This window comes from Lithobates pipiens, unplaced genomic scaffold (genome assembly GCF_037356315.1).
Source record: "Lithobates pipiens isolate NorthernLeopardFrog02 unplaced genomic scaffold, aLitPip1_a1.2 Scaffold_22, whole genome shotgun sequence".
Classification (NCBI taxonomy): domain Eukaryota; kingdom Metazoa; phylum Chordata; class Amphibia; order Anura; family Ranidae; genus Lithobates; species Lithobates pipiens.
In genome coordinates this window covers 220,588,330-220,613,147 of record NW_027507784.1, presented here as the reverse complement: position 1 = coordinate 220,613,147, position 24,818 = coordinate 220,588,330, and the positions used below count along the sequence as shown (strand labels likewise).

Genomic DNA, 24,818 nt, shown 5'->3' with positions numbered 1-24,818 from the left:
ATTTTTTCTTCATAAATTTTGGCCAAAATTTATACCACTACATATCTTTGGTAAAAATAAGTACAAATTGGTGGATATTATTTGGTCTTTGTGAAAGTTATAGAGTCCACAAGCTATGGTGCCAATATCTGAAAATTGATCACACCTGAAGTACTGACGGCCTATTTCAATTCTTGAGACCCTAACATGCCAGAAAAGTACAAATACCCCCCAAATTACCCCTTTTTGGAAAGAAGACATTCCAATGTATTTAGTAAGAGGCATGATGAGTTTTTTTGAAGTTGTCATTTTTTCCCACAATTCTTTGCAAAAATCAAGATTTTTTGTACTTTTTTTCAAAAAATTGCCATATCAGTTTATTTCTCACACAGCATATGCATACCACAAATTACACCCCAAAACACATTCTGCTATTACTCCTGAGTACGGTGATACCACGTGTGAGACTTTTACACAGTGTGGCCACATACAGAGGCCCAACATGCGCACTGGAGCACCCAGGACAATTCAGACATTTCTCTCCTACATGTAAAATCATCATTTGCTAGAAAATTACATCGAATCCCAAAACATTATATATGTTTTTTTAGCAAACACCCTGGAGAATACAATGGTGGCCGTTGCAACTTTTTATCTCGCACGGTATTTGCACAGCAATTTTTCGAATGCTTTTTTTTGGAAAAAAAACAGTTTTGTGCTAAAAAAAAAAAAAAAAAAAAAAACAGTAAAGTTAGCCCAATTTTTCCATAATGTGAAATATGAAGTTACACCGAGTAAATCGATACCTAACATGTCACTCTTCAAAATTGCACAGGCTCGTGGAATGGCGCCAAACATCGCTACTTAAAAATCCCCATAGGCGGCAATTAATTTTTTTTTTACTGGTTATATGTTTTGAGTTACAGAGGAGGTCTAGGGCTAGAATTATTGCTCTCGCTCTAATGTTCGCAGCGATACCTCACATGTGTGGTTTGAACACCGTTTTCATATGTGGGCGGGACTTACGTATGCGTTCACTTCTGCATGCAAGCACATGGGGACAGGGGCGCTTTAAAAAAAAATAATAATAATTTATTGTTCATTTTACTTTTTTAGTTTGACATTTTTTTCCCCAAAAATAAATTTTTTGATCACTTTTATTCCTATTACAAGGAATGTAAACATCCCTTGTAATAGGAATATGGCATGGCAGGTCCTCTTTACAGTGAGATATGGGGTCAATAAGACCCCGCATCTCACCTCTAAGCTGGGAAGCCTGAAAAAAAAAAAAAAAAAAAAAAAAAAAAGATTATGGATTTGATCGTATTGGCGAGACGGTAGAAGCACCGGAAGGCGGCGGGGGGGGGGGGTGTCTATGGCTGGGTATCTCAGAGTATGGCGTTGCAGAGCATTGCAGGGCATTGGCGGGTGTTGCAGGGCATTGGCGGGTGTTGCAGGGCATTGGCGGGTAATGCAGAGTAATGGCAGGGTATTGCAGAGTAATGGCAGGGAATTGAGGGGTTAATTTTAGGTGAGCAGAGATGTGGGCACTGCAGATGCAGCCCACATCGCTGCTGACACCGATCTCTTCCCCCTCCGCTGTTCCGATCGGTACAGAGAGGGGGAGGGAGGAACCGGCGTCATAACATGACGCCGGTTCGTTTACAAGTGATCACTCCGTCATTTGACGGAGCGATCACGTGGTAAACGGCCGCTATGAGCCGTGATCCGTGATGCGCCGGGTCCTGTGGACCCGGCAGTCACAGATGCTCTCGAGTGCGCGCCCCAGGGGGCGCGCGAGAGCGGAATTCTGGGAGGGCGTCATATGACAGCCTCCCAGAGTTAAGAAACCGCCCTGTAGCCGTCATTCGGCTATAGGGCGGTTATTAAGTGGTTAAAAAAAATAAATAATTAAAAACAGTAAAGTTAGCCCGTTTTTTTTTTTTCGTCCAAAAGTTTTGACTACCTGTTTTTATTTAATATATAGGTTATTTTTAATCTAAATCATACATACAAGTAAACTGATTGGAGGTTTGTTTTGTTTAATAAATGTTTAAATGTAAGAAATTTTCTGTATCAGGCGTTGATGGTAAAACGCTGCAAGTTTTAGTGGCTCTTTACCATCATTTGAGCGGCGCTATTTGGCTGCTAGTGGGGCACATAAAACCCAGCTAGCAGCCAAGGAAGAGGTTAAATGCGCCCGTGAAGCACCGCTGCCAAATCGCATTGCATGCACTTCGGCAGTGGTGCCCATTCATATCAATGGGCAGGAGTGGTGGAGGAGCGGTATACACCACTCCAAACGTGCTGCTTGCAGGACTTTTTTTAAGATCCTGTCAGCGCATCGCCTTAGTGCCCGTTCACACTACCGCGACTTGTCAGGCGACTTAGTTGCCTGACAAGTCGGGCTCCATTCTGTACTATGAAACCGTTCTAATAGGAGCGACTCAAGTCGCTCCGACTTAGAAAAAGGTTCCTGTACTATTTTTGGGGCGAATTCAGGCGACTTGCATTGACTTCTATACAGTCGTCGTTTTGCAAGTCGCTGCTGAAGTCGTGTGCAGGTCGCGTCTGAGTCGCGACACGCCCCTGTGTGAGCGGGCACTCAGTGTGAAAGCACTCTGTCTTTCACACAGACTGCAGGGGAGCCGTTTTGCAGGCACTTTACAGGCGCTATTTTTAGCCCAAAAGCGCCTGAAAACTGTCACAGTGGGAAAGGTGTGTTTGATCTCATAAAATCTAGGGGGATTAAAAAAAAAAAAAAAAAAAAAAAAAATATCGGCCTAACATATCGGCCCAAAAAAATCTGCATCATATATCGGCTATCGGCCGCCATGATTTCTAAATATCGCCATCGGCCAGAGAAAAACCCATATCGGTCGACCTCTAGGCAGAACTGTACAGTTCTGTTTTCACATGTATTACACGTTCTGCCTAGTCCTCGTCTGAAGGTGGCTTAATAACCCTACAGTCAAAATTTAATGGAGCTGTGCCCAACGAACGAAAAAAATCTTGATTTTGCAAAGAATTAGGGGAAAAAATTACAAACTCACCATGCCCCTTTCTAAATACCTTGGAATGTCTACTTTCCAAAAAAAGGCAATTTGGGGGGTATTTGTACTTTCCTACCATGCACGTATCTATGCACCAGATGTCTCACAGGGATTCCCTGACCAGTATTGACAGAACAAAAGCGAGAGGTGTACTCGAAAACATGGAGCCCCCGCCTCATCCCTCTTTCCCTGCCTTTTTTCTCTTATAGTCTTCCTCTCATATTAAAAAATTAGGCCATTTTCTGACACGCAGTGGGTACACTCTGGGTATGCCTGCCCCCCCCCCCCCTGCAGTGACCCCACGCTGGGATTTGTATCCGGGGCTTAGTTTTGGTAAGTCAGATTGATGCCTGACTGGTTATGTTCCCCCTTCTTTTCTAATACGTTTAAACACTTGTATAATTTGGAAATTGTCTTCTCTTAAATTAAAAATTTGTAAAATGCCACGTTTTGACGCAAGTGTAAGCCTACCATATCCTTCTGGTGAACTGTACCCAAGTTTATTTTTTTCCTTGTACTTCTGAAAATCAAAGAATAAAAATGTCAGTCATGACCAACAATGCCAGGCAAGGAAAAGTTAAAGGGTTAAGTTCACAGCCACTGATAACCAAGCAAGGGAATGTCAGTTGTAAGTGAATGTTAATCTCCTCCTCTCTAATTGGTGATCACTTACTCGATCAGGCTCCTGCCCCACACTTTCTCCTCAGGCTGGGACTTAAATTGTACAGTGGGTGGCGTACTCTCCATTCACAGTACAGTCTTCCTATCAGTGCCAAGTGCTGGAACACAGCATTCCACCGCCTGTTACCCCGCTGCCATTCTGCTGCCTAACTAGTGTGTAACAGCCCAAGGGAAAGCACACAGTGTTAAGGTTTTCAGAAAACCAGTTTTTTTTTCAATTTTTCTAAAACGAAACGAGCAAATAAATCCATTCAAAACCTTATACACCATAAATGAGGAAGAGGAAAATAATGACTGAAGATTTCAGGTTTATGGTCATCATAATTAGAGACTGAAAAGTAAAGAAAAAAAAAAAAAAAAACGATGACTAGACATCTGCTTGCTTGAAGTTGAATTTTATTGCACTTGTTATTGTGCATTGAAGGTTGCAGCAAGACATCTAGAGCCCGCCTAATTTTCTGGATGGAGGACATCCAGCATCATTTAAAAAAACTTTTCACCTTAGCCTTACTGTCCTTGGCCCACCGCTTTACTCATTGTATTAGTTCTTTCACTCACAAAAGCAAATCATCACATGTGGGCATTACCTGGCGAAGTCTGCAAGTAAATGCAGTCTGCAAGGACTGCTCCTGTTTTTATGCTTTGAATCCACCCATCAAGGCATTGCACCATTTTGATCAACTACTCCCAAGAGCCAGCCCATTGCTTACATCAGAGCTGGAGGGTTCTTGAAAAGAGAACCGAGTAGGGTGCTGTGATGCTTTCAGAAGGTTATGTGTAATACCCTCAAGGCCCCTCCCATCAGTTATGTTTTTTTTTTCGATGCATAGAAAAGCACAGAGAGCCAGTATTGTGTTACAATTTTGCCTAGTTCTAGTGGCAGGCTAACAAACCCATTTAGTTACAGATAGGAGCCGTGTCGGATGGTGAATATAAGAGAAATGAGGATTTTACCATTAATGGAGAGCCGTTTACAACGTACCATTGCACCGCACTACACTGCATGTGTGCATAGTCCTTATGTTATATATGCTGTGTCACATCTCTGCATTGTTTTTGGAAAACAGCAATTTGGAAAATCATACTATTCGATTTTCTTGTGTGTCTTCCGCTTTGTGAGGTGTATGGAACGGTGCAATAGCGTGTCATGTTACATTACAACATGCATTGAAAATAGGTAAAATGCAGGTAAATCACAAACACATAGGTGTGAATGGGTCCTAAATCTGGCTTTGTTCCCTAGCATACAGCAAAGTGGTACTTACTTCCTCCAAATCATCAAGTGCCTCAAGACGAGTCCTCACTTTTTCTGAAACTGCAGATCCTGATGTAGCCGGTTTGCCTGAAACAAAGATATTTGGATAAAGGTCCTACACAAAATACCACAGAACCAGATGTAGCACATAGGGCTTTCACATACATATGCTGTTGGATTGCTATCATTTTCATGTGCATGCAATTTTACAAAAAGATTTGAGGCTATCCTTCTGCCAATACCCAACTATTGGCGTTTCTATTGTAGTTTACCTTGCGATTGTATAGGACTATGCACGAATCTGAAAAAGTGCTATATTCTCTTAAGTCAAACTAAGTCACTCATTAAATTTTACCTGTTTAGTAAGCAAGTTGAGTAATGAAACAGGGGTTGATTTGCTAAAACTGGTCCAAAAATTGGTGCAGAAATGAATCAGCTTCCATTTTTTATTTTATTTTCTCTTAACTGAAGAAGCTGAATTTAGAGGTTCACTATGTACAGCTGCACCAGATTTTGCACTCTCCAGTTTTAGTAAATCAACCCCATAGTGCCTATAGCACAAAGCCCTTAAATGACAGATTTATTGGCCACACTTTGGGGTTGATTTACTAAAACTGGAGGAGTGCAGAACCGGGTCCAGCTCTGCATCAAAGCCAATCAGCCAGGATTTTGTCAAAGCTTAAATGTGATACCAAAGTCTAGTTTATTTTTTAGTTAAAGCTTTTGTTAATTCAAAACTATGATAGAGATAGAGAGATATACATACACGCACATACCTGACACCATGGTCCGAGTATGTGCCTCCGTCATCCGCAGCCTGTCAGCTCCCAGACCAGCCTACCCTGCTCTACATAAAAGTGTTGTTCTTCTAAAGTTCCTGCAGATATAGAAGACTAAGCTCCCCAGTGGATGTCATTAATAAAAATATGCTGTATAATAGCTTACTTCAGAGTGCCGTTCAGTGCTCACATGACTGCCTACCGATCTTCTCGTCTCGGATGACATCAGCGGGGGTTTCCCAGCACCTCCCCTTGCAGCCATCGCATTGAGACAGGACACCAGCAGGCAGTCAGCTGAGCGCCAAACTGCGCTATAAAGCCATTATACAGCATATTTTTATAAAACATGCACTGGGGAACTTCGTATTCTATATCAGCAGGAACTATAGAACAAAGTTTTTTTTTACCTTAACACTTTAAAAATAACAAAACCTGTTATACTTGCCCCCTTCTGTGCAGTGGTTTTGCACAGAGCAGCCCAGATCCTCCTCTTCTCAGGTCCCTCTCCTGTTGCATGCCCCCATAGCAATCAGCTTGCTATGGGTGCACCCCAGCCAAGCCGCAGCTCCCTGTGTCTATTCAGACCCAGAGCCACAGCCTGGCCCCACCACCTTTCTCTCCTCTGACCGATTGACAGCAATGGGAACCAATGGCGCTACGCTGCTGTCTCAGCCAATGAGGAGGGGTGTCCCTCTCCAGTTTTAGTACCCCTACGACTTTAAGAAAGGCTCACACAAAATAGACCTTATAGTGTTCATTCTTTGAAAAATGCAAGGTTGCTGCATTCCCAGCCTTCATCCACTAATACTAGATTAAACTTAATCTTACAACCATTGTTACAGAATTTGGCATCCTCAGCATGCTAAGAGAAGGTCAAGAGATCTAGCCTTTGCCTAGAAGAGTGTGAAAAGCTGAAAAACAAAGTAAGCGTTTGGGGTTATTTTGTAATATTTTCCTTGGGTTTAAAATAACTAGTTTGAGTGGGAGCTATAAATAAGAAAGTGAACCATGAATGCAAAGTCCGCCTCTGATGGCATCCTTTTGCTCTCTCTTAATCACTTTAACATGAGACTAGGGCTGAAACAACTACCGTATATACTCGAGTATAAGCCGAGATTTTCAGCCTCTTTTTTGAGGCTGAAAGTGCCCCCCTCGGCTTATACTCGAGTCATCGCTGTCTGCCCGCTCGATCAGCGTGTCGAGCAGACAGACAGCGGCCATTCTATGATTCAAAAGCCGCGCCTCCGGCTCCGCCTTCGCCTGTGATAGGCGGAACACTGAATTTCCCAGCAGCCTGTGTTCCGCCTATCACGGGCATCTTCTCATCCTCGTACTACGGACGAGGATGATACGACGTCCGTGATAGGCGGAACACAGGCTGCTGGGAAATTCAGTGTTCCGCCTATCACAGGCGAAGGAGGAGGCGCGGCTTTTGAATTTTACAATGGCCGCCGACGAAGAGGGCACGGGACGGAGGCAAGGCACGGCACGGCACGGGACGGGACGGGACGGGACGAAGGCAAGGCACGACACGGGACGGAGGCTCGGGACAAAGGCTCGGGACACAGGTAGGCTGGACACACACACACACACACACACACGGATGGAGACACACACACACGGATGGATGGATGGATGGATGGAGACACACACACACACAGGGATGGATGGATACACACACACACAGGGATGGATGGATGGATGGAGACACACACACACAGGGATGGATGGATGGATGGATGGAGACACACACACACAGGGATGGATGGATGGATGGATGGAGACACACACACACAGGGATGGATGGATGGATGGACACACACACACACAGGGATGGATGGATGGATGGACACACACACACACAGGGATGGATGGATGGATGGACACACGGACACACAGGGATGGATGGACGGACACACAGGGATGGATGGACGGACACACAGGGATGGACGGACACACAGGGATGGACGGACACACAGGGATGGACGGACACACAGGGATGGACGGACACACAGGGATGGACGGACACACAGGGATGGACGGACACACACACAGGGATGGACAGGCATGTCTCACCCTCGGCTTATACACGAGTCAATAAGTTTGCCAGTTTTTTTGGGGGTAAATTGGGGGCCTCGGCTTATATTCGGGTCGGCCTATACTCGAGTATATACGGTAATCGATTATGAAATTAATAGATTATTATTTTCATAATTGAATAATCAGCAGCAACATATTGGGGTTTAAAAAAATAAAAAAAGAGCCATTTATAGTACGAAAACAGCAATCGCTACTGTAAATATTACTTTCACTGTTCTTCAGTAAAAAAATGAACCCCTTACAGTAGTGATTATCTGTTTTTTTCTACTATAAAGGGCTAATTTTAGTTTTTTTAACCCCATTATGTTACTAAACATCTTAGACCTGGTTCACATCTGTGTGTTGATTGGTGCTTTTTGCAGAAATGCACTACTGTTCATTTACATGGTTTCCTATGGGACACGTTCACATCTGAAAGGGTCAGGGACTTTAAACACAAAATGGTGCTTTACTGGTTCAATATACTGCAATGGAGAAGCTGCAGAAAATCATTTAATGTGTTTTTGCAGAAATTTATGTTTTTCAATCTGCCCAAAAAAATGCAAATTGCAGTAAAATCACACATGCAAAAATCAAAACTTACAGCAAAAAGCACTGCAGGAACAGATCAAAAGAAAACTGCATAGGTGTGTACCGAGCCTTATGCTGGCCACACATCAGTTTTCAGATGAGAATATTCAAACGAAAAATCGTTGTACATTCGCCGAATGAAAGAATTTTGTTTGAAATTCAGTTTTTAACATTCTGTTTTTAAAATGAATGTAATTTCTAAACAAAAACCACATACATTGTCTGAAAATTCCTTTGACTAAAGAAGTTTTCCATTTCCAAATTTTCCCGTCACTGTGGTTGAAAATGAAAGTCAATTTGACCCACTTTTTTTTTTTTTTTTAAAGGTTATTAACCAATTAATCGAAACAATAAGTCGGCCAGCTAATCAATTATGAAAATAATAGTTATTTGCAGCCCTACATGAGACTGAATGATTTTCATAGCTGTGTGCCTACTAAATTAACATAACACACAAGGAAGTTGAATATTTCAGCACCCATCTTAACCCACCAATTACAGTATTTAGCAGTAGAATTAGGTTCCTTCCGCAGTCATCACATAACTTTGAAAATAGGTCTGAAATCCAGAAAAATAAATGAGACAACCGTTCTTACCTGTGAACTGAAATTCCAGGACAGCTTACATGAGAGAGATTGGCTCCTCACGCCAGGAAACACATGATCAACTTTTTTGTATAAAGACCTCTACCCCACCTCAGGTCCTCAGTATTACAATATAACCCTAGAAAATAAGGCCTAGAAAACATACAGCGTAAAAGTAAAACAACTTCCTTGACATAAAATAACCAACTTGTTGTCCCCATCGGGAGGGAAACTGCTGTCCTGGAAGATTCTTGGAAATTCAGTTAATAGGTAATAACTGTGTTTTTCCAAGTCACCTTCAGGACAACTTAAATGAGAGTATGGGATAGGAATGCATATATTTGGAGGAAGGGGCGCTGCTTGTAAGACCTTCCTGCTAAATGACTGCGGCACAGTGGTGTAGTGGTTAGCACTCTCACCTAGCAGTAAGAAGGGTTGCTGGTTCAAATCCCAACCACAACACTACCTGCCTGGAGTTTGCATGTTCTCCCTGTGCTTGCGTGGGTTTCCTCCGGGTACTCCGGTTTCCTCCCACACTCCAAAGACATGCAGGCAGGTCAATTGGCTTCTGTCCAAAATTGGCCCTAGTATATGAATGGGGACCTTGGATTGTGGGCTCCTTAAGGGTAGGGACCGATGTGAGTGTGCAATGTACAGGGATAGGGACAATTGTAGACACTCACTCAGGTTGAACTGGATGGACTGGTGTCTTTATTCAACCTTACTAACTATGTAACTATGTAACTATGTAACTATATATTGGAGGTTAGCTCTAACCAGTAGTAAATAGACAATATTGCTGCGCTGCACAACCATCCAGGGGAATTTCCAGATTTTTCTACCCCGGAGGATGCTGTTGCTCTGATTAAATGAGCTTCAAGCCACTGCGGGGGAAGTAGTGTGGCTGCTTTGTAAGCGCCCCCCCCCCTCTTCATGTAACCATCTCACTATAGTGCCTTTAGAGGAGTTTATTCCTTAAAAAAAAAAAAAAAAAATGTAAAAAATAGGCTAGAGGAATTTCTCCACTCCTTTGTGCGCTCAATATATGTAATCTGGCATCATTTTTGTTATTGGGGTTCCCGCAAAAAAAAGAATACATACCCTTTCCGACTGTGGAAGTTCGTTGCCACATTTCTAAAAATGCTGGATCAAGTGAGATTACTTTATCCATAAGAATGTTGCAATAAGTTTCTCTGGTGGAAAGAGCCTGCAGCGCACCAACTCTTTTTGCTGATACCAACGCCACCAATAGTGCCTATTTGAGAGTAAATATTTGAGCATTCAGCCAAGAGTTTGAAGGGTTCATGCAAAAAAAAAAAAAAAAAAAAAAAAAAACTCCTGAAGACCTTTCCTAAACCACAAGAGGGAAAGCTGGCTGCATGTTGTGCTTTTCTTCTAGAAACTGCCCCTAGAAATTTTTTATTTTTTTTTTCTCTTGTTTTCTTTTTCTCCACATCAGAAATCCTATGCAAGAGACTCAATCACCTTACAGCTCATTTATGTCTCGGCATGATTCCTCATCATCGTGGCCTATAATTATTTTCAATATTCTTTATTAAATTTTCCATCAAAAATTACAAATCGTTCTAACAAAAAGAAACAACAGCCTAATTTTATTTCTTGTCCTTTTCCCCCCCTTACCCCCTCCCCTCCTTCCCCCTCGCCCCCTTCCCCCTCTTGTCCTCGCCCCCTTCCCCGTAACCGGGCCGTGCCCTTCCTCCAGATAAGCTCCCAGAAGAGGGTTTCCAGTTTTTTAAACCACTTTTTGCATATCCATACCGGTGCATTATGTAAGACATATAGCAATTGTGGCATCCATATCATCTTAATCAAGCTGCAACGACCCATCGCTGATAACGGAAGCCTACTCCAGACATCACACTTACACTTAAATCTATTCAACAGTGGAATAAAATTTTTGTTGATGTACTGGTCGGGGTTCACTGTCAAATATATACCAAGATACTTCATAGCATCTACCACCCTCACTTGTACTCCCCCCGGCGCAGCCGCAGCATCCATGGAGTCGACCCGGAGCAGCTCAGACTTCCCCCCCCAATTTATGGCCAATCCTGAAAATTTTCCAAAGCCCTCTACTAGGGTAACTGCCTGTCTCAAAGACAGACCCGTATCCCCCAGAAAAAGTAGGACATCATCCGCGTATAAAGCAATCTTTTCCTGTCTCTCCCCCTTTCTTTGGAATCCCTTAATCCCGGGGTCAGCCCTAATAGCTATTGCCAATGGCTCTATAGCCAATGCAAAGAGCAGAGGAGACAACGGGCAACCTTGCCTTGTCCCTCTGCTCATTTCGATCTTTTCAGAGTATCAGCCATTAACCCTTACCCTGGCACTAGGGGCATTATACATCAATTTGACCCAACCAATAAAGGAAGGGCCAAGTCCTATTTTCTCTAACACATGCCAAAGATACTTCCACTCCAGGCTATCAAAGGCCTTTGTTACATCCAAGGACATTATAGCCCTTGCCCCCATATTCTCTGAGGGAATCTGCATGTTTAAAAAAGTCCTTCTGATATTCATACTAGTGGACCTTCCCAGGATAAATCCCGTTTGGTCTGGATGTACCAACTTTGTGATGAAGTGATTCAGCCTATTTGAAAGTACCTTGGCCAAGATTTTTTCATCCGAATTCAGTAACGAAATTGGCCTATATGAGGCCACTTCCAGCGGATCCTTATCTGCTTTGGGGACCACAATAATTGTTGCCTCCGTCAGCGCCTAGAGGCGATTCAGTTCGCATTGTGCGCTATACAAGTATTTCATTCATTCATTCGAGACAGGCAGCTGTCCCTCCTTCACTGTACCCATTAGTGTCTTATACAACTCTGGAAGCAGCAATTCTCCATAATGTTTATATATTTCTACCGGCAGCCCATCCGGGCCTGGGGCCTTTTGATTAGGCATCCCAGCCACTGCCTGCTGTAATTCATCAATAGTTATTGGGGCATCTAATGCTTCCCTCTCCTCCTGAGTAAGAGTCACCATTTCCAGACCTTCCAGAAATCTATCTATCTCCCCTTCCTCCCCTACTCCTTGTGACCGGTACAACTCCCTATAATAATTTCCGAAGGTTTCTACTATCTCCTCCCCCCCTTCGTGTCGGTACCCCATTTGAGGCTCTGATGCTAGAAATGGCTGAGGGAGGGGCATTTGTTTTTACCAGCTGAGCAAGCAATCTGCCCACCCCCTCTCCTTCACCAAAATAACATTGTTTCAAAAAAAATTTGTTTGCTTTCTCCTTTTTTATAATTGCTGTCTTATAACCTTGTTGTTTATTTAGCCATATTTTTTGTTTTTCTGGGGTTGGATCTTTTACATAGTTTTCCGCCTCTAATAATTCCTTCCTAATACTCTCCTCCCACAGCCTGGATTTTCGCTTCATTCTTGCTACCTGCTGGATCAGGGTACCCCTCAGAAAAGCCTTTAAGGTATCCCAGATTACAGTAATTGGAGCAGTACCCACATTAAAACGTATAAACTCTTGTATTTTTGGCATAACCTCCTCTTCATCCTTTATTAGTTCCAACCAAAAAGGACTAATCTTCCAGTTCGGTTGAGTTTTTTTCACCCCTGTGTTTAATACTACCCTTACCAAAGAGTGGTCCGAGATCCCTCTGGGCATATATTCTATGTCTCTTATATTTTGTGCCATTTCTGCATTTCCTATAGCCATATCTATTCTAGATAGGGTAGCATAGGATCCCGACAAACAGGAGTATTGTTTAACTTTCGGGTTTCTCTCTCTCCACAGGTCCGTTAACCCTATTTCCTTCAAGAAGCAGCTCAACCTAGTTTCTCCCGTACCCCGGGGTCGCACCTTAGGGGGAAACCTATCAATATCTACATCAAAAACTTAATTGAAGTCTCCCAGCGCTATAATCGGGATACCTTCTTTATCCCCAATAAATTCCATCAATTTATACACAACCTCCATTTTAAACGGTGGGGGTATGTATATGTTTGCCAGGATGCAGTAACTACCCTCTAGTTTGCCATACAAAAAAACATAACGGCCCAGTTCGTCAATGCTGACCTGCCTGCAGGAGAAACTCATCCCCTCTTTTATTATCACACTTACCCCCCTTGAATAAGAGGAATATACTGAGTGATACTGCTGTTGATAGCTCCTGTTATTCAATTGTGATTTAGACACATTTGTTAGGTGAGTCTCCTGCAGGCAGGCCAGCCCCACATCAAATCTCTCCAGCATAGCAAAATCTGTCGCCTTTTTAACCGGGGTGCCCAGGCCCCTCACATTCCAGGACCCGATGTTAAGAATTTTAGCCTGTGTCATCTATGCTATCAGACAAAAGAAGAAACGGGCCAACGGGAGGAAAACACCTCGCAACTAAGTAACGCAAATATATGTAGTACTTATATGTAAACCCTACCAGTATACCAATCTTCAATAAGTGCACCAACCCCAGTTTCACCACCAATTGGGTTTTCCAAATTTGGTGTATTTGTGGCTTAAATTTAAATTTAACCCTTAAAATGTGATACCCTGTAATGATACTTAGTGTTATTTATCTTATTCTCCTGTACATTTATCGTGCTATATTCAAATTTTACCTTCACGTGATTTTCTTTAAAAAAAAATTCCCCTCCACCCCCCATCCTCCCCCCAACAACCCGTTGACCACCCCTCCCCCCCTTCCCTCCCATTTACCCCTCCCAAGCTTCCCAACCCTCCCTCCCTTCCCTCCACCTATCAAGGTGCTCCCTTGGGGAGTTTAACGTGACCGTAACATCCATACCCCACCTATTACCCAAACTCACAAACACCGCCCCCGCTATCTCCTCCCCCGTCCTACCAACACATATTTCCAAGTCCGACTAGTTTTTCCTCCCTTCCCCCTTTTTCTCCTCCCCCCCTCCCCTTTTTCTTCTCGCTCTCTTTTTTTTTTTTCTTTTCCTTCTTTGACAGTCAACTTATAACCTCTCCCCCTGGCTACTCTGTAGGGACTCCTTATTAACTTCCAGCCAATGTAATGCCCCATCTGTTGACTCAAAAATCTGTGCCCCCTCCGGGGTCATCACACGCAGTCTTGCTGGATATAAAAGTGCGTAAGTTACTTTATATAGCTGCAGGGTGGCCTTAATTGCCCGAAATTCCGCTCTGCGTCTCTGCAATTCGGGGGAGTAATCTGGATAAAGTGAGATCCTTGAACCTTTAAAGGAGATGTTCCCCATCTCCCTCGCCTTACGCATTAGTGTCACCTTATCCTTATAATTAAAGAGCTTCAACAGCATAGGTCTAAGACGACCTCCAGGCGGCGGGGCTCTAAAGGGAAGCCGATGAGCTCTTTCTATCGCAAAAAATGGTGAAAAGCCTTCTCTTCCAAACATATCTACAAACCAGGTCTCCAGGAATTTTATAGCGTCCGGGCCTTCATTTTTCTCAGGCAACCCCAACATCCTAATATTATCCCTGCGAGATCTATTTTCTAATTCGTCCATTTTAGTAGCATAGCTGTCCAATTGCTTTTTCATGTTCTTAACTTCCAACTGTATTGGATAAATATCATCTTCTAGTTGACTTATTCTCGTTTCCAGCACCGTTGTTCTTTCAACTACTTTTTGAATATCTTGACGTGCTAGTGATATTTCCTCCTTCATTCCTGTGAACTGAACTGCCAGCTCTCCCAGGGACAGTTTACATGCGTTTACCGCTTGCAAAACATGCTTCAAAGTTGGGGCCTCCTCCTCCAATGTGCCATTACTCACAGCTGGGTCCATGTCGCCTTTAGTGTCCCGCTGACTCTTACTACTTTTGCTCTTACATTCAGATACTGTCATGGCCAAAGATGCCGTTTGGCCTTGGCTTTTTCTATCAGTGGGGCCCCCATGATGAATTTTAGTTTGTACCGCCTGTCCCCCCTTTGTTGGAGTTTGAACCGGGGTATGCACAAATCGCTCTAATTTTGCTGCAGCTGTCATTGCTGCCTGGTTACTTTTTTCCTTTTCTTTGGAAGAGCGGAGGTGTTGTGACCCCGTGCCTTCCTGCTGCGACTGATCCTCTCCTCGTCGCCTTGACATTTTTTTTACTTTTGCAAAAAGGGGAGGATTCCCCCGTCCAATTCCAGACTGGTGATAGGGAAAGGAAAGAGGGAAAAAAAAAAAAAAAAAAAACACACAAATGGAGGGAGACCAGAGACACAGATGCTGTGTACAGCGGTTCCACCTCCCCGGGTGAAACCCAAAAGATGATCCTGGAAATCCTGGGGATTAAGTCCCTTCAAACGTAATTATAATTCTGTGCTACATAAGGGGGGAGAGAGGGGGGGAGGAGAAAAAAAAAAAAGAGGACTCTTACAGGCTGCTGTTTACAGGTACATACTACCAGAGTATAACCTGAGTTTATTTTTTTTTTCTCCCTTTTTTTTCCTTCTTCCCTTTCCTTTTTAATAGAATGTGTAGCTGTATCGTCCGTTACTACCCTTGTATCTCATTTAAAATTAAATAAATATACAAAAAGCAGAGGAGTGCAGAGGAGTGCGTTTTAAAGCATATCACTGGAATGTCATTAAAATGATAATAAGAGTTCTTGCGTTCCACAGGGAGACCTCAACAGACGGACAGCTGACAGGTACCTATATAAGCAAATACACCTTACAGTTCCATACAGTTCTGGGAGAGAAAAAATGAATAGATAGCCAGGCAAAGAGGAGATGACCTGTATCCTGCTTCCTTGTCACCCTTACATCAAATAAACAGTCTTAATGATCTACGGACCGGATACCTCAAGTACAACGGACATCTGCTTGTCCTCACCACTGGAGGGCTCCTCCTAAGCTATTTTCCCCCGTAGGGGGTACTCACAAACACCACGATTAAAACAAAGCCGTGTCTCCGCTCCTGTACTTATCCGAGATATCCGGAGTGTCCTCGGCCGGCGTCAATAACTCTCGGCCGTTCCCGACAGTGTTCGGCGTGCTCCGGCCCTTTCGCATTACCTCGAGGCTCTCCCTGTATGCTCCGGCCTGGCACCTCCCCCAGCTTCACGTCGATCTTACTCGGTCTGCGACTTACATCTCCGACGCAGAAGAGACAGCGTGGCGGCATCGCTCTCTCATCAGCCCCACTGCATTCTCACAGCGCTCCCTGCGCACCACGCACATCCGGTCACTCCCTCGATCCCCGCCCCTAGAAACTTTGACTAGAGTCCAATTCCCCCAAAAATTTGTTAGGGCTGCTGCCTGAACTTTTAGGTTGCTCAGATGTCTGGTCTGCACATACCTGTAGAAATTCTAAAATTGTATTGAGAATTGGTGCATTCTCCAACCTGGTTTCATTTCTTCCAGTGATAAAAAACATTCTCCAAATTTTATTGTAGATGGCATTTGTAAAACATTTTTGACTACTTAAAATGGTGGAGACAACTTTTTGAAAGACCCTTATTGATGAGCCGCTCCTACTCAGATGCCACACTGTTCAGGCTAGCCTTTGTGTGAAGGCGGTATGCATCTTGGGACAGGTAGTCTGTCGTCCTAGAGATTTTCAAAGAGCGTCAACTTTAGGAAATGTTTTCCAGACTGAGGAGTGTTCTTAGAAGGAAAATGACCAGTTACACTTACCGGTAACTGGTTTTCTATGAAATCTTCCAGGACGGCACAACTGAGAGATGACTGGTCCACCTGACAGGAAACAAATCAACAAGTTTAAAAGTTCTCACCCCTCCCTCAGACACTCAGTTATGGCAAAGGATAGCCCCACACCAGTGTCAGAGGGAACATTCTTTGAGGAATATACCACACCAATAAAACAAGGGTAGGGAAGTAGGCCTGTCGTCCTGGAAGATTTCCTAGAAAACCCATTACCGGTAAGTGTAACTGGTCATTTTCTCCAGTCTTCTTCCAGGACGGCACACCTGAGACAATAAGCAAGAAGTTCAGGCCTACCTTAGGGCGGGACAACCGCTTGTAGGACCATCCTGCCAAATGCCAAGTCCTGAGGGGACAACAGCTCCACTCTGTAGTGCCTCAGAAATGTCCTATAGCTCGTCCATATTGCTGCCCTGCATATCTGGTCGATGGAGGCACCTGCCCTTTCTGCCCAGGAGGTCGCCAGGGCGGTGGGCTGGCACTGGTTTACCTGCCTGCCTATAAGCAATAGATATGGTTTATCTGACCCATCTAGCTATTGTTGGTTTAGAGCAGGGGTGCTCAACCTGTGGCACTCCAGCTGTTGCAAAACTACAAGTCCCATCATGCCTCTGCCTCTGGGTGTCATGCTTGTGGCTGTGCAAGTCTTGCTATGCCTCAGGGGACTTGTAGTTCTGCAACAGCTGGAGAGCCACAGGTTGAGCATCCCTGGTTTAGAGGCTTGTAGACCCTTTCTCTCCCCTGAAAAGGTGATTAATAAGTGACTTGATCTCCTAAAGTCTATCACTCTTTCCAAGTATACTAGGAGACAGTGCCTGACATCTAAGAGATGGAACCTTTCCTCTTCCTTGTTCTTAGGATTCTGGCAGAAAGACAGGAGAATTATCTCCTGTGTTCTGTGAAATAAAGAAGCTACTTTTGGCAAATAAAGGGGATTTTGAGTGAGGATTACCCTATCCTCTAGGATACGCAAAAAAGGCTCTTTAATCGAAAGGGCCTGTATATCTCTCACCCTTCTGGCCGTGGTGATAGCTAGACGGAAGGCTAACTTAAATGATAAAAGTCTAACAGAAATTTGAGCCAACGGCTTAAAGGGCCCCTTTGTTAGGTCATCTAACACCAGGGATAAGTCCCATGGAGGGCAACTGACAGACCTGACTGGAACTACCCTTTCCCTGGCCAACACAAATCTTTTTATCAGGGGTTCTTGTCCTAGCCTCCTGTCAAAAAACACGAACAGGGCTGCCACCTGGACCTTCAGAGTGCTGACTGCCAATCCCTGGTCCACCCCCTCTTGAAGGAAGTCTAGGATGGTAGGTATCATCTGGAGAGCCCCCTCCTTAGACTGCAGCCAATGGGAGAAAGCTTTCCAGACCTTTGCATAAATTTTCCTGGTGACTCCCTTTCTACTGGAGAAGTGTGTCTATTACTCTCTCCGAACAACCCCTGTCATGGAGTATTTCCCTCTCAAGAGCCATGCTGTCAGAGAGAGACGGTCCGGGTCGGGGTGAAAGACTGGACCTTAAATGAGTAGGTCTCGTCGTACCGGCAGGTGCAGCGGGGAGCTACTGAGCAACTCTGAATGGTGGGGAACCAAACCCTCTTGGGCCACCAGGGTGCTATCAGCTCCAGGTCCGTCCTTGAGTGGGTCAACTTCTGTAGAACCCTGGGAATTAGAACCAGTGGAGGAAAGGCATAAGCCAGCCTGAAATTCCACACCTGTACAAGGGTGTCTATCCAATCTGCCTCCTGTTCCTTGTAAAGGGAGAAAAATCTGTGGACTTTTGCATTCCCCCGGGAAGCAAATAAATCTATTTCTGGCCTGCCCAAATGCCTGCACACCAGGGCAAAGACCTCTGTTCGATCCCCATTCTCCCTGAAGAATGGGTGGTCTGCTTAGAAAGTCTGCCTGAAGATTGTGCGACCCTTTTATATGAAATCGCTGAAAGAAAAAGTATCTTCCTTTCCGCTTCCTCTAGGATCTGCTGTGCCAACTCCCTCAGTCTGCCTGACCTTGTGCCCCCTTGGTGGTTCAGGTAAGCAACCGTGACCATGTTGTCCGGGAGGACCTGTACTTCTCTGCCCTGCAGTTCTTCTTGGAAACAGCTTAGCGCCTTGCCTACTGCCAGAAGCTCCCTGAAATTGGTGGACTCCCTGGCTTGGCTGCGGTTCCAGGACCCCTGGGTATACCAGTCTCCCAGATGAGCCCCCAACCCCAAGCGCTGGCATCCGTGGTTAAAACCAACGGGTCTATCTGGGACCAGGGGAGATCCTTCGACAGATTGTCTGAGTCGAGCCATCACTGCAGAGAGAGTGACCTCCTCTGAGCGACACTCTTCTCTCCAGTGTTTCTCTTTTTCCTCCCCACGAGGCAAGCAGGAAGGCCTGAAACTGCCGAGAATGTGCCCAAGTGACTGCCGGTATGCAAGAGGTCATGAGACCCAGCAGTCTCATTATATACCTCAGGAAGGCTTCTCTTTCGAGAAGGGCGATGACTGCATTCTGGACTTTCACTACCTTCTCTGTTGGTAGGAATACCCTCTGTACCTGTGAGTACAACAGGTAGCCTAGATACAGCTTGGATTGAGATGGTGTCAGGTGAAGACTTCTCCTGGCTGACCATCCAACCCAAGGTCTCTAGAGTCCCTAGCACGGTGTCTCTGTATCGATGTTTGCGTCTGATCCACACTGTAGACCAGTAAATCGTTCAGGTAGGGTATCGAACCTATTCCCTGGAGATGCAAGTATGCTACCACCTCGGCCATTACTTTCGTGAAAACCCTTGGGCTGGCCGCCAGCCCAAAGGGGAGTGCTCTGAACTGCCAGTGTTCTACCTTCTGCTGTATTCAAATAACAAAACGTAGGTATTTCTGGTGTTCGGGAGCAATGGGTATGTGTAGATATGCGTCTTTCAGGTCCAGAGTGACCATAAAAACTCCTGCCTGAAGAGGTTTCCTTACTGAATACTTTTCATTCTGAACCTCTTGTGCAGTAAGTAACGGTTGAGTCCTCTCAAATTTATTAACTGAAATTTGCCCGGGGGTTTTGGAACCACAAACACGTGGGAGTAAAAGCCCTGGGCCAACTGACTGGCTGGTACCGGAGCAATAACCTCTTGCTCTGCCAGCTCTTGTATACTTCCCAGCAGACCCTCTGCCCTGGACGGGTCCCTGGGGAGAAAAGTAATAAGAAAATTCTGTGGGGGCAACCTCTGGAATTCTAGTCTGTACCCCTCTTTTAAGAGGCTTAAAATATATGGACTCTGCGTAACCTTCTCCCACTCGGAAAGGAACCTGCAGAGCCTTGCGCCTACCTTTATGGTGGAGTCAATTGGCTTCCTTCTGAGAAGCTCCGGAAAAAAGGATTGCACTTTTTTGCTTTCCCTTTCCAAGATTCCACTTCTTCTTCTGGTCACTTCTCCCCTTATGTTGAGTCTTTGACTGGGGGCCACGAAAAAAAATCTCTTGCCCCTTTTCCATTTGGGCTTCACTGGGAACTTCTTTCCCCACTCAGTAGACCGGGACAGGACCTGATCCAAACCCTAACCAAACAGCAGGGAGCCCTCAAAGGAAATCCTGCATAAACGAGATTTGGAAGCGAAATCTCCGTCCCAGGCTTTTACCCATAGGGCCCTCCTGGCGGAGTTTAGAAGTGCTGCTGACTTAGTCGGGGTTCTGGCAGTCTCCACCGCTGCATCTGCCACATACGCTACTGCTTTGCCGATTACCTCCAGCGAGTCTACAATTCCTTTAGTCTCTGCTACACGAGACGTGTTCCATCAACCTGCCAGGCGTCTGCATTTCTGGCTACACAGGCAGAGGCTAGGGCGGGCGCCATTGCCACCGCATTCGCCTCCCAAGCCCTCCTGAGTAAAGTCTCAGACTTTTTGTCCATCTGGTCCTGAATACTTCCAGAGTCCTCGAAGGACAGATCAGACCTCTTAGACACCTGTGCTAGGGCTGCATCTACACGGGGAGTTTTAAAAAATTTCTCCTCCTCCTCCTCCTCCTTAAAGGGACATCTTCTCTTCCAGGCTTTTAGCCTGAGAAGTTTACATTCAGATTCCTTCCATTCTCTGAGGATTATATCCTTCAGTGACTGGTGGACAGGAAAGGTAACCTTCCTAGGCCTCTATACACCCTAAAGATAAAAATATAAGCTGCGCTAAATCCCACAAACGTCAAATTGTGTATAAAGTAACAATAAATTCTGGGCTGTTCCCAGTCTCTAAACATAAATTAATATGAAATCAAACCATAAATAATAAATGCATATAAATATTTCAAACTCAGACCATGCGAACCGCCTATTCCTTGCAGTATAGGACCAAGTCGCATGCCCCTATGTATAGCAATACAAACTCTAAATACACCCAGTGTATGGATTACAAGTCTGGATGTGTAAATCAAAAGAGTTCTTTCAAGAATGTGAATAAAGTCCTCCACAAATGAACCATAAGCGATCCACTGCTGTGTGCGAAGTAGTGCTTGATCCGCCACCAAAAAAATTAAATTTGCCGCTTACCAGAAAATCATGACCCCCCACTACAGAGGGTCACAAAAGGCATATGAATATATAATCGTCTCCCAATCCAGAGGGGTCCTCGATATTCTCCTTGCGCCACCACTCCAATATAAGGATTGTAGAAAAACGCTCCCCAAAAATCTCTCAAATTCAGAAGGACTCAGGATAGGTATACCAAAACCATGGAAGAGAAATAAAAACGCCAAATAGTGTAAAACCCTTTATTACTAAAAACGAAAAAGTAATAATTGCACTTACAGTGTATAAAGAAATCATCAGCCTTAAGTCCGTTGCGCCGGCCGCATGCGGACAGACCCGTTCTCCTGGAACCTAGCTGCATGTCTTTGGAGTGTGGGAGGAAACCGGAGTGCCCGGAGGAAAACCACACAGGCACAGGGAGAACATGCAAACTCCAGGCAGGTAGTGTCGTGGTTGGGATTCGAACCAGCAACCATTTTTACTGCTAGGTGAGAGTGCTAACCACTACACCACTGTGCCACCCACGAGGTGACGTTAGCGTATCGCTCAGCCCTACGTGTTTCGCAACAAAATTGCGTCATCCAGGGGCATGAGCAGCACGCTGCATCACTTCCATTTATACTGTCCCTAACTCTCCAAGCCTCACTTTGGGCACCCGGCTGTTCCCGCCAAAACCAAGCCTCGTTCCCGTGTCAGATTCTGATTCGCCAGGCCCTCCCCCAGTCATTAATCCCACCAATGAGATCAATAAACCACTCAGGGACTACAAACTGAACAAGCCTCATTCTAACTCCATATGGAAACCACCCAATTACCGGTGTGTTTGATACAAGTGAGGCTGCCATTGGATCAGCAACCTCACAAAGCGACCAATGAAACACTGTGTATTCCGCTGCATTTCCGGGGCACCATGTCTAACCACTGACAGGTCACTTCCATAACAACACTAGAGGAAACCAATAAAATTTGGCGTCCTCCGCTCTACTTCCGGTTCATCACATCCGGTTTGCGGCCACATGTGGTCTGACCAAGCCTCGCTTCCATTCTCAAATTACTTCTGGTCAGTCCTATCCAATACACAGTCACTTCCTGCATGCCCAAGCCTCACTTCCACTCGTAGCTACTTCCCCAGCCACCCTATGAGTCCTAGCTTCACAGGGATGCTTGCAATCATGCTAGATGTGAGATAGCCCACCATCGCAGACAGGCCACACCCACACTTCGGGCTTAACACTGGCAGCCAGCTCCTACCTTTAACTTCCCCAAATGCCTTATAAAAACAGACCCACTGTGTTAGGGACCAGCCTAAACACTTCCAAAAATAAAAATGTAAAATACAGCTCCATCGGGGGGGGAGGAAAACACTATTTTAGTTTTTTCCTCCTCCCCCCACCTGATGGAGCTGTATTTTACATTTTTATTTTTGGAAGTGTTTAGGCTGGTCCCTAACAATCTGCGATGGTGGGCTATCTCAACATCTAGCACGATTGCAAGCATCCCTGTGAAGCTAGGACTCATAGGGTGGCTGGGGAAGTAGCTACGAGTGAAAGTGAGGCTTGGGTATGCAGGAAGTGACTGTGTATTGGATAGGACTGACCGGAAGTAATTTGAGAATGGAAGCGAGGCTTGGTCAGACCACATGTGGCCGCAAACCGGATGTGATGAACCGGAAGTAGAGCGGAGGACGCCAAATTTTATTGGTTTCCTCTACTGTTATTGAAGTGACCTGTCAGTGGTTAGACATGGTGCCCCGGAAATACAGCAGAATACACAGTGTTTCATTGGTCCCTTTGTGAGGTTGCTGATCCAATGGCAGCCTCACTTGTATCAAGCACACAGGTAATTAGGTGGTTTCCATATGGAGTTAGAATGAGGCTTGGTCAGTTTGTAGTCCCTGAGTGGTTTATTGATCTCATTGGTGGGATTAATGACTGGGGGAGGGCCTGGCGAATCAGAATCTGACACGGGAACAAGGCTTGGTTTTGGTGGGAACAGCCGGGTGCCCAGAGTGAGGCTTGGAGGGTTAGGGACAGTATAAATGGAGGTGATGCAGCATGCCGCTCGTGCCCCTGGATGACGCAATTTTGTTGTGAAACGCGTAGAGTTGAGCGATACGCTAACGTCACCTCGTGTTTGGAACAGTTCCAGGAGAACAGGTCTGTCCGCATGCGTCCGGCCGGCGCAACAGACTTAAGGCTGATGATTTCTTTATACACTAAGTGCAATTTAACTTTTTAGTAATAAAGGGTTTTACACTATTTGGAGTTTCATTTCTCTTCCATGGTTTTGGTATACCTATCCTGAGTCCCTCTGAATTTATGAGAAAGATTTTTTGGGAGCGTTTTTCTACAATCCTTTTGTGACCCTCTGTAGTGGGGGGGGGGTCATGATTTTCTGGTAAGCGGCAAATTACATTTTTTTGGTGGTGGATCAAGCACTAATTAAATCGCACACAGCAGTGGATCGCTTATGGTTCATTTGTGGAGGACTTTATTCACATTCTTGAAAGAACTCTTGATTTACACATACAGACTTGTAATCCATACACTGGGTGTATTTAGAGTTTGTATTGCTATACATAGGAGCATGCGACTTGGTCCTATACTGCAAGGAATAGGCGGTTCGCATGGTCTGAGTTTGTAATATTTATATGCTTTATGGTTTGATTTCATATTAATTTAATTTATGTTCAGAGGCTGGGAACAGCCCACAATTCATTGCTACTTTATGTATACACAATTTGATGTTTGTGGGATTTAGCGCAGCTTATATTTTTATCTTAAATTTTTTTCTGTAGTTATGTGACACAGTTAACCCACAGCCAAATCTGATCCGTCTAGGATCAATCTATAGAATTGTTTGTGTCTCACCTTAGTGCCTTTTTTTTCCCCTTTTTCTCTATACACCCTATCCTATGCTGAAACCTGAGCAGAGGGTACCTGTATATCTTCTGAGTCATAAATGGCTTTTAATAAGCCTTCCATGTCCTCTGCCGAGAACAAGAGGCCCCCCAGGTTTAGCCTCCCCCTGGCTATCCTGGTCCGAATCTTCCTCCCCAGTAATAAAATCTGGGACCTGACCCTCCCTCCTCCACCTCAGACAAAAAGGAGACCTGGCCCCGGGAACCTTCCGTGTAGGACGTGGAAAAGTCCTCCTGTGAGCGAGAGGTCTCTCTACCAGATGGGCCTTCATCCCGACCCTTCTCTAGTGTAGTTAGGAAAGACTGGAGGGTGGCTAGCATTTCTGACTGCAAGGCACGACACTCCTTCACTACCTGAGCGGTCTCCTTGCCTGCGAGCTTAAAAATGTATTTATCGCAAAAGGGCTTGCTGTGGTCTTGTGCTAGTTTAGAGTTGCAATAACCACAGTGCCTGGACTTAGATGTAGCTTTTCCTTTGGACCTACTGGCTGACCCCTGGGCAGAGCTTTCAGTCCCTGGACAAAGTAAAAAGTTTGCTCAGACGGACCTTCCACATCCATAGTGACTTTGCTGCCCTGCAGGATAGCTGGACCAGGTGCAGTCTTGAGCGAACCCTCCTGTTTGCCTTGGAGTTTGCGGCAGTTGTGAGTCTTCGAGCGCACAGTGCTGCCTTTCTAGTGTGGCCTGGGTGCTCTCCACTGCACCCCCTACCGCTATTGCTGGTAACTGGTGCCATTTTGTGGAAGTCCGTCGCCCGGAAATGACGTTG

The 24,818-nt window shown here is 45.0% G+C and overlaps 1 protein-coding gene across 7 annotated transcripts in view; it reads right to left on the bottom strand.

The window, feature by feature from the left end:
• The window catches only part of VPS35L (VPS35 endosomal protein sorting factor like), a 1,440,208-nt gene that overhangs the window by 1,199,982 nt on the left and 215,408 nt on the right, over positions 1-24,818 (bottom strand). For all 7 annotated transcript variants that reach the window (XM_077448861.1, XM_077448865.1, XM_077448864.1 and 4 more), the window contains one exon: positions 4,979-5,055. In XM_077448861.1, the coding sequence (XP_077304987.1) occupies positions 4,979-5,055 (77 nt within the window). The remainder of the gene's footprint in view (positions 1-4,978; positions 5,056-24,818) is intronic.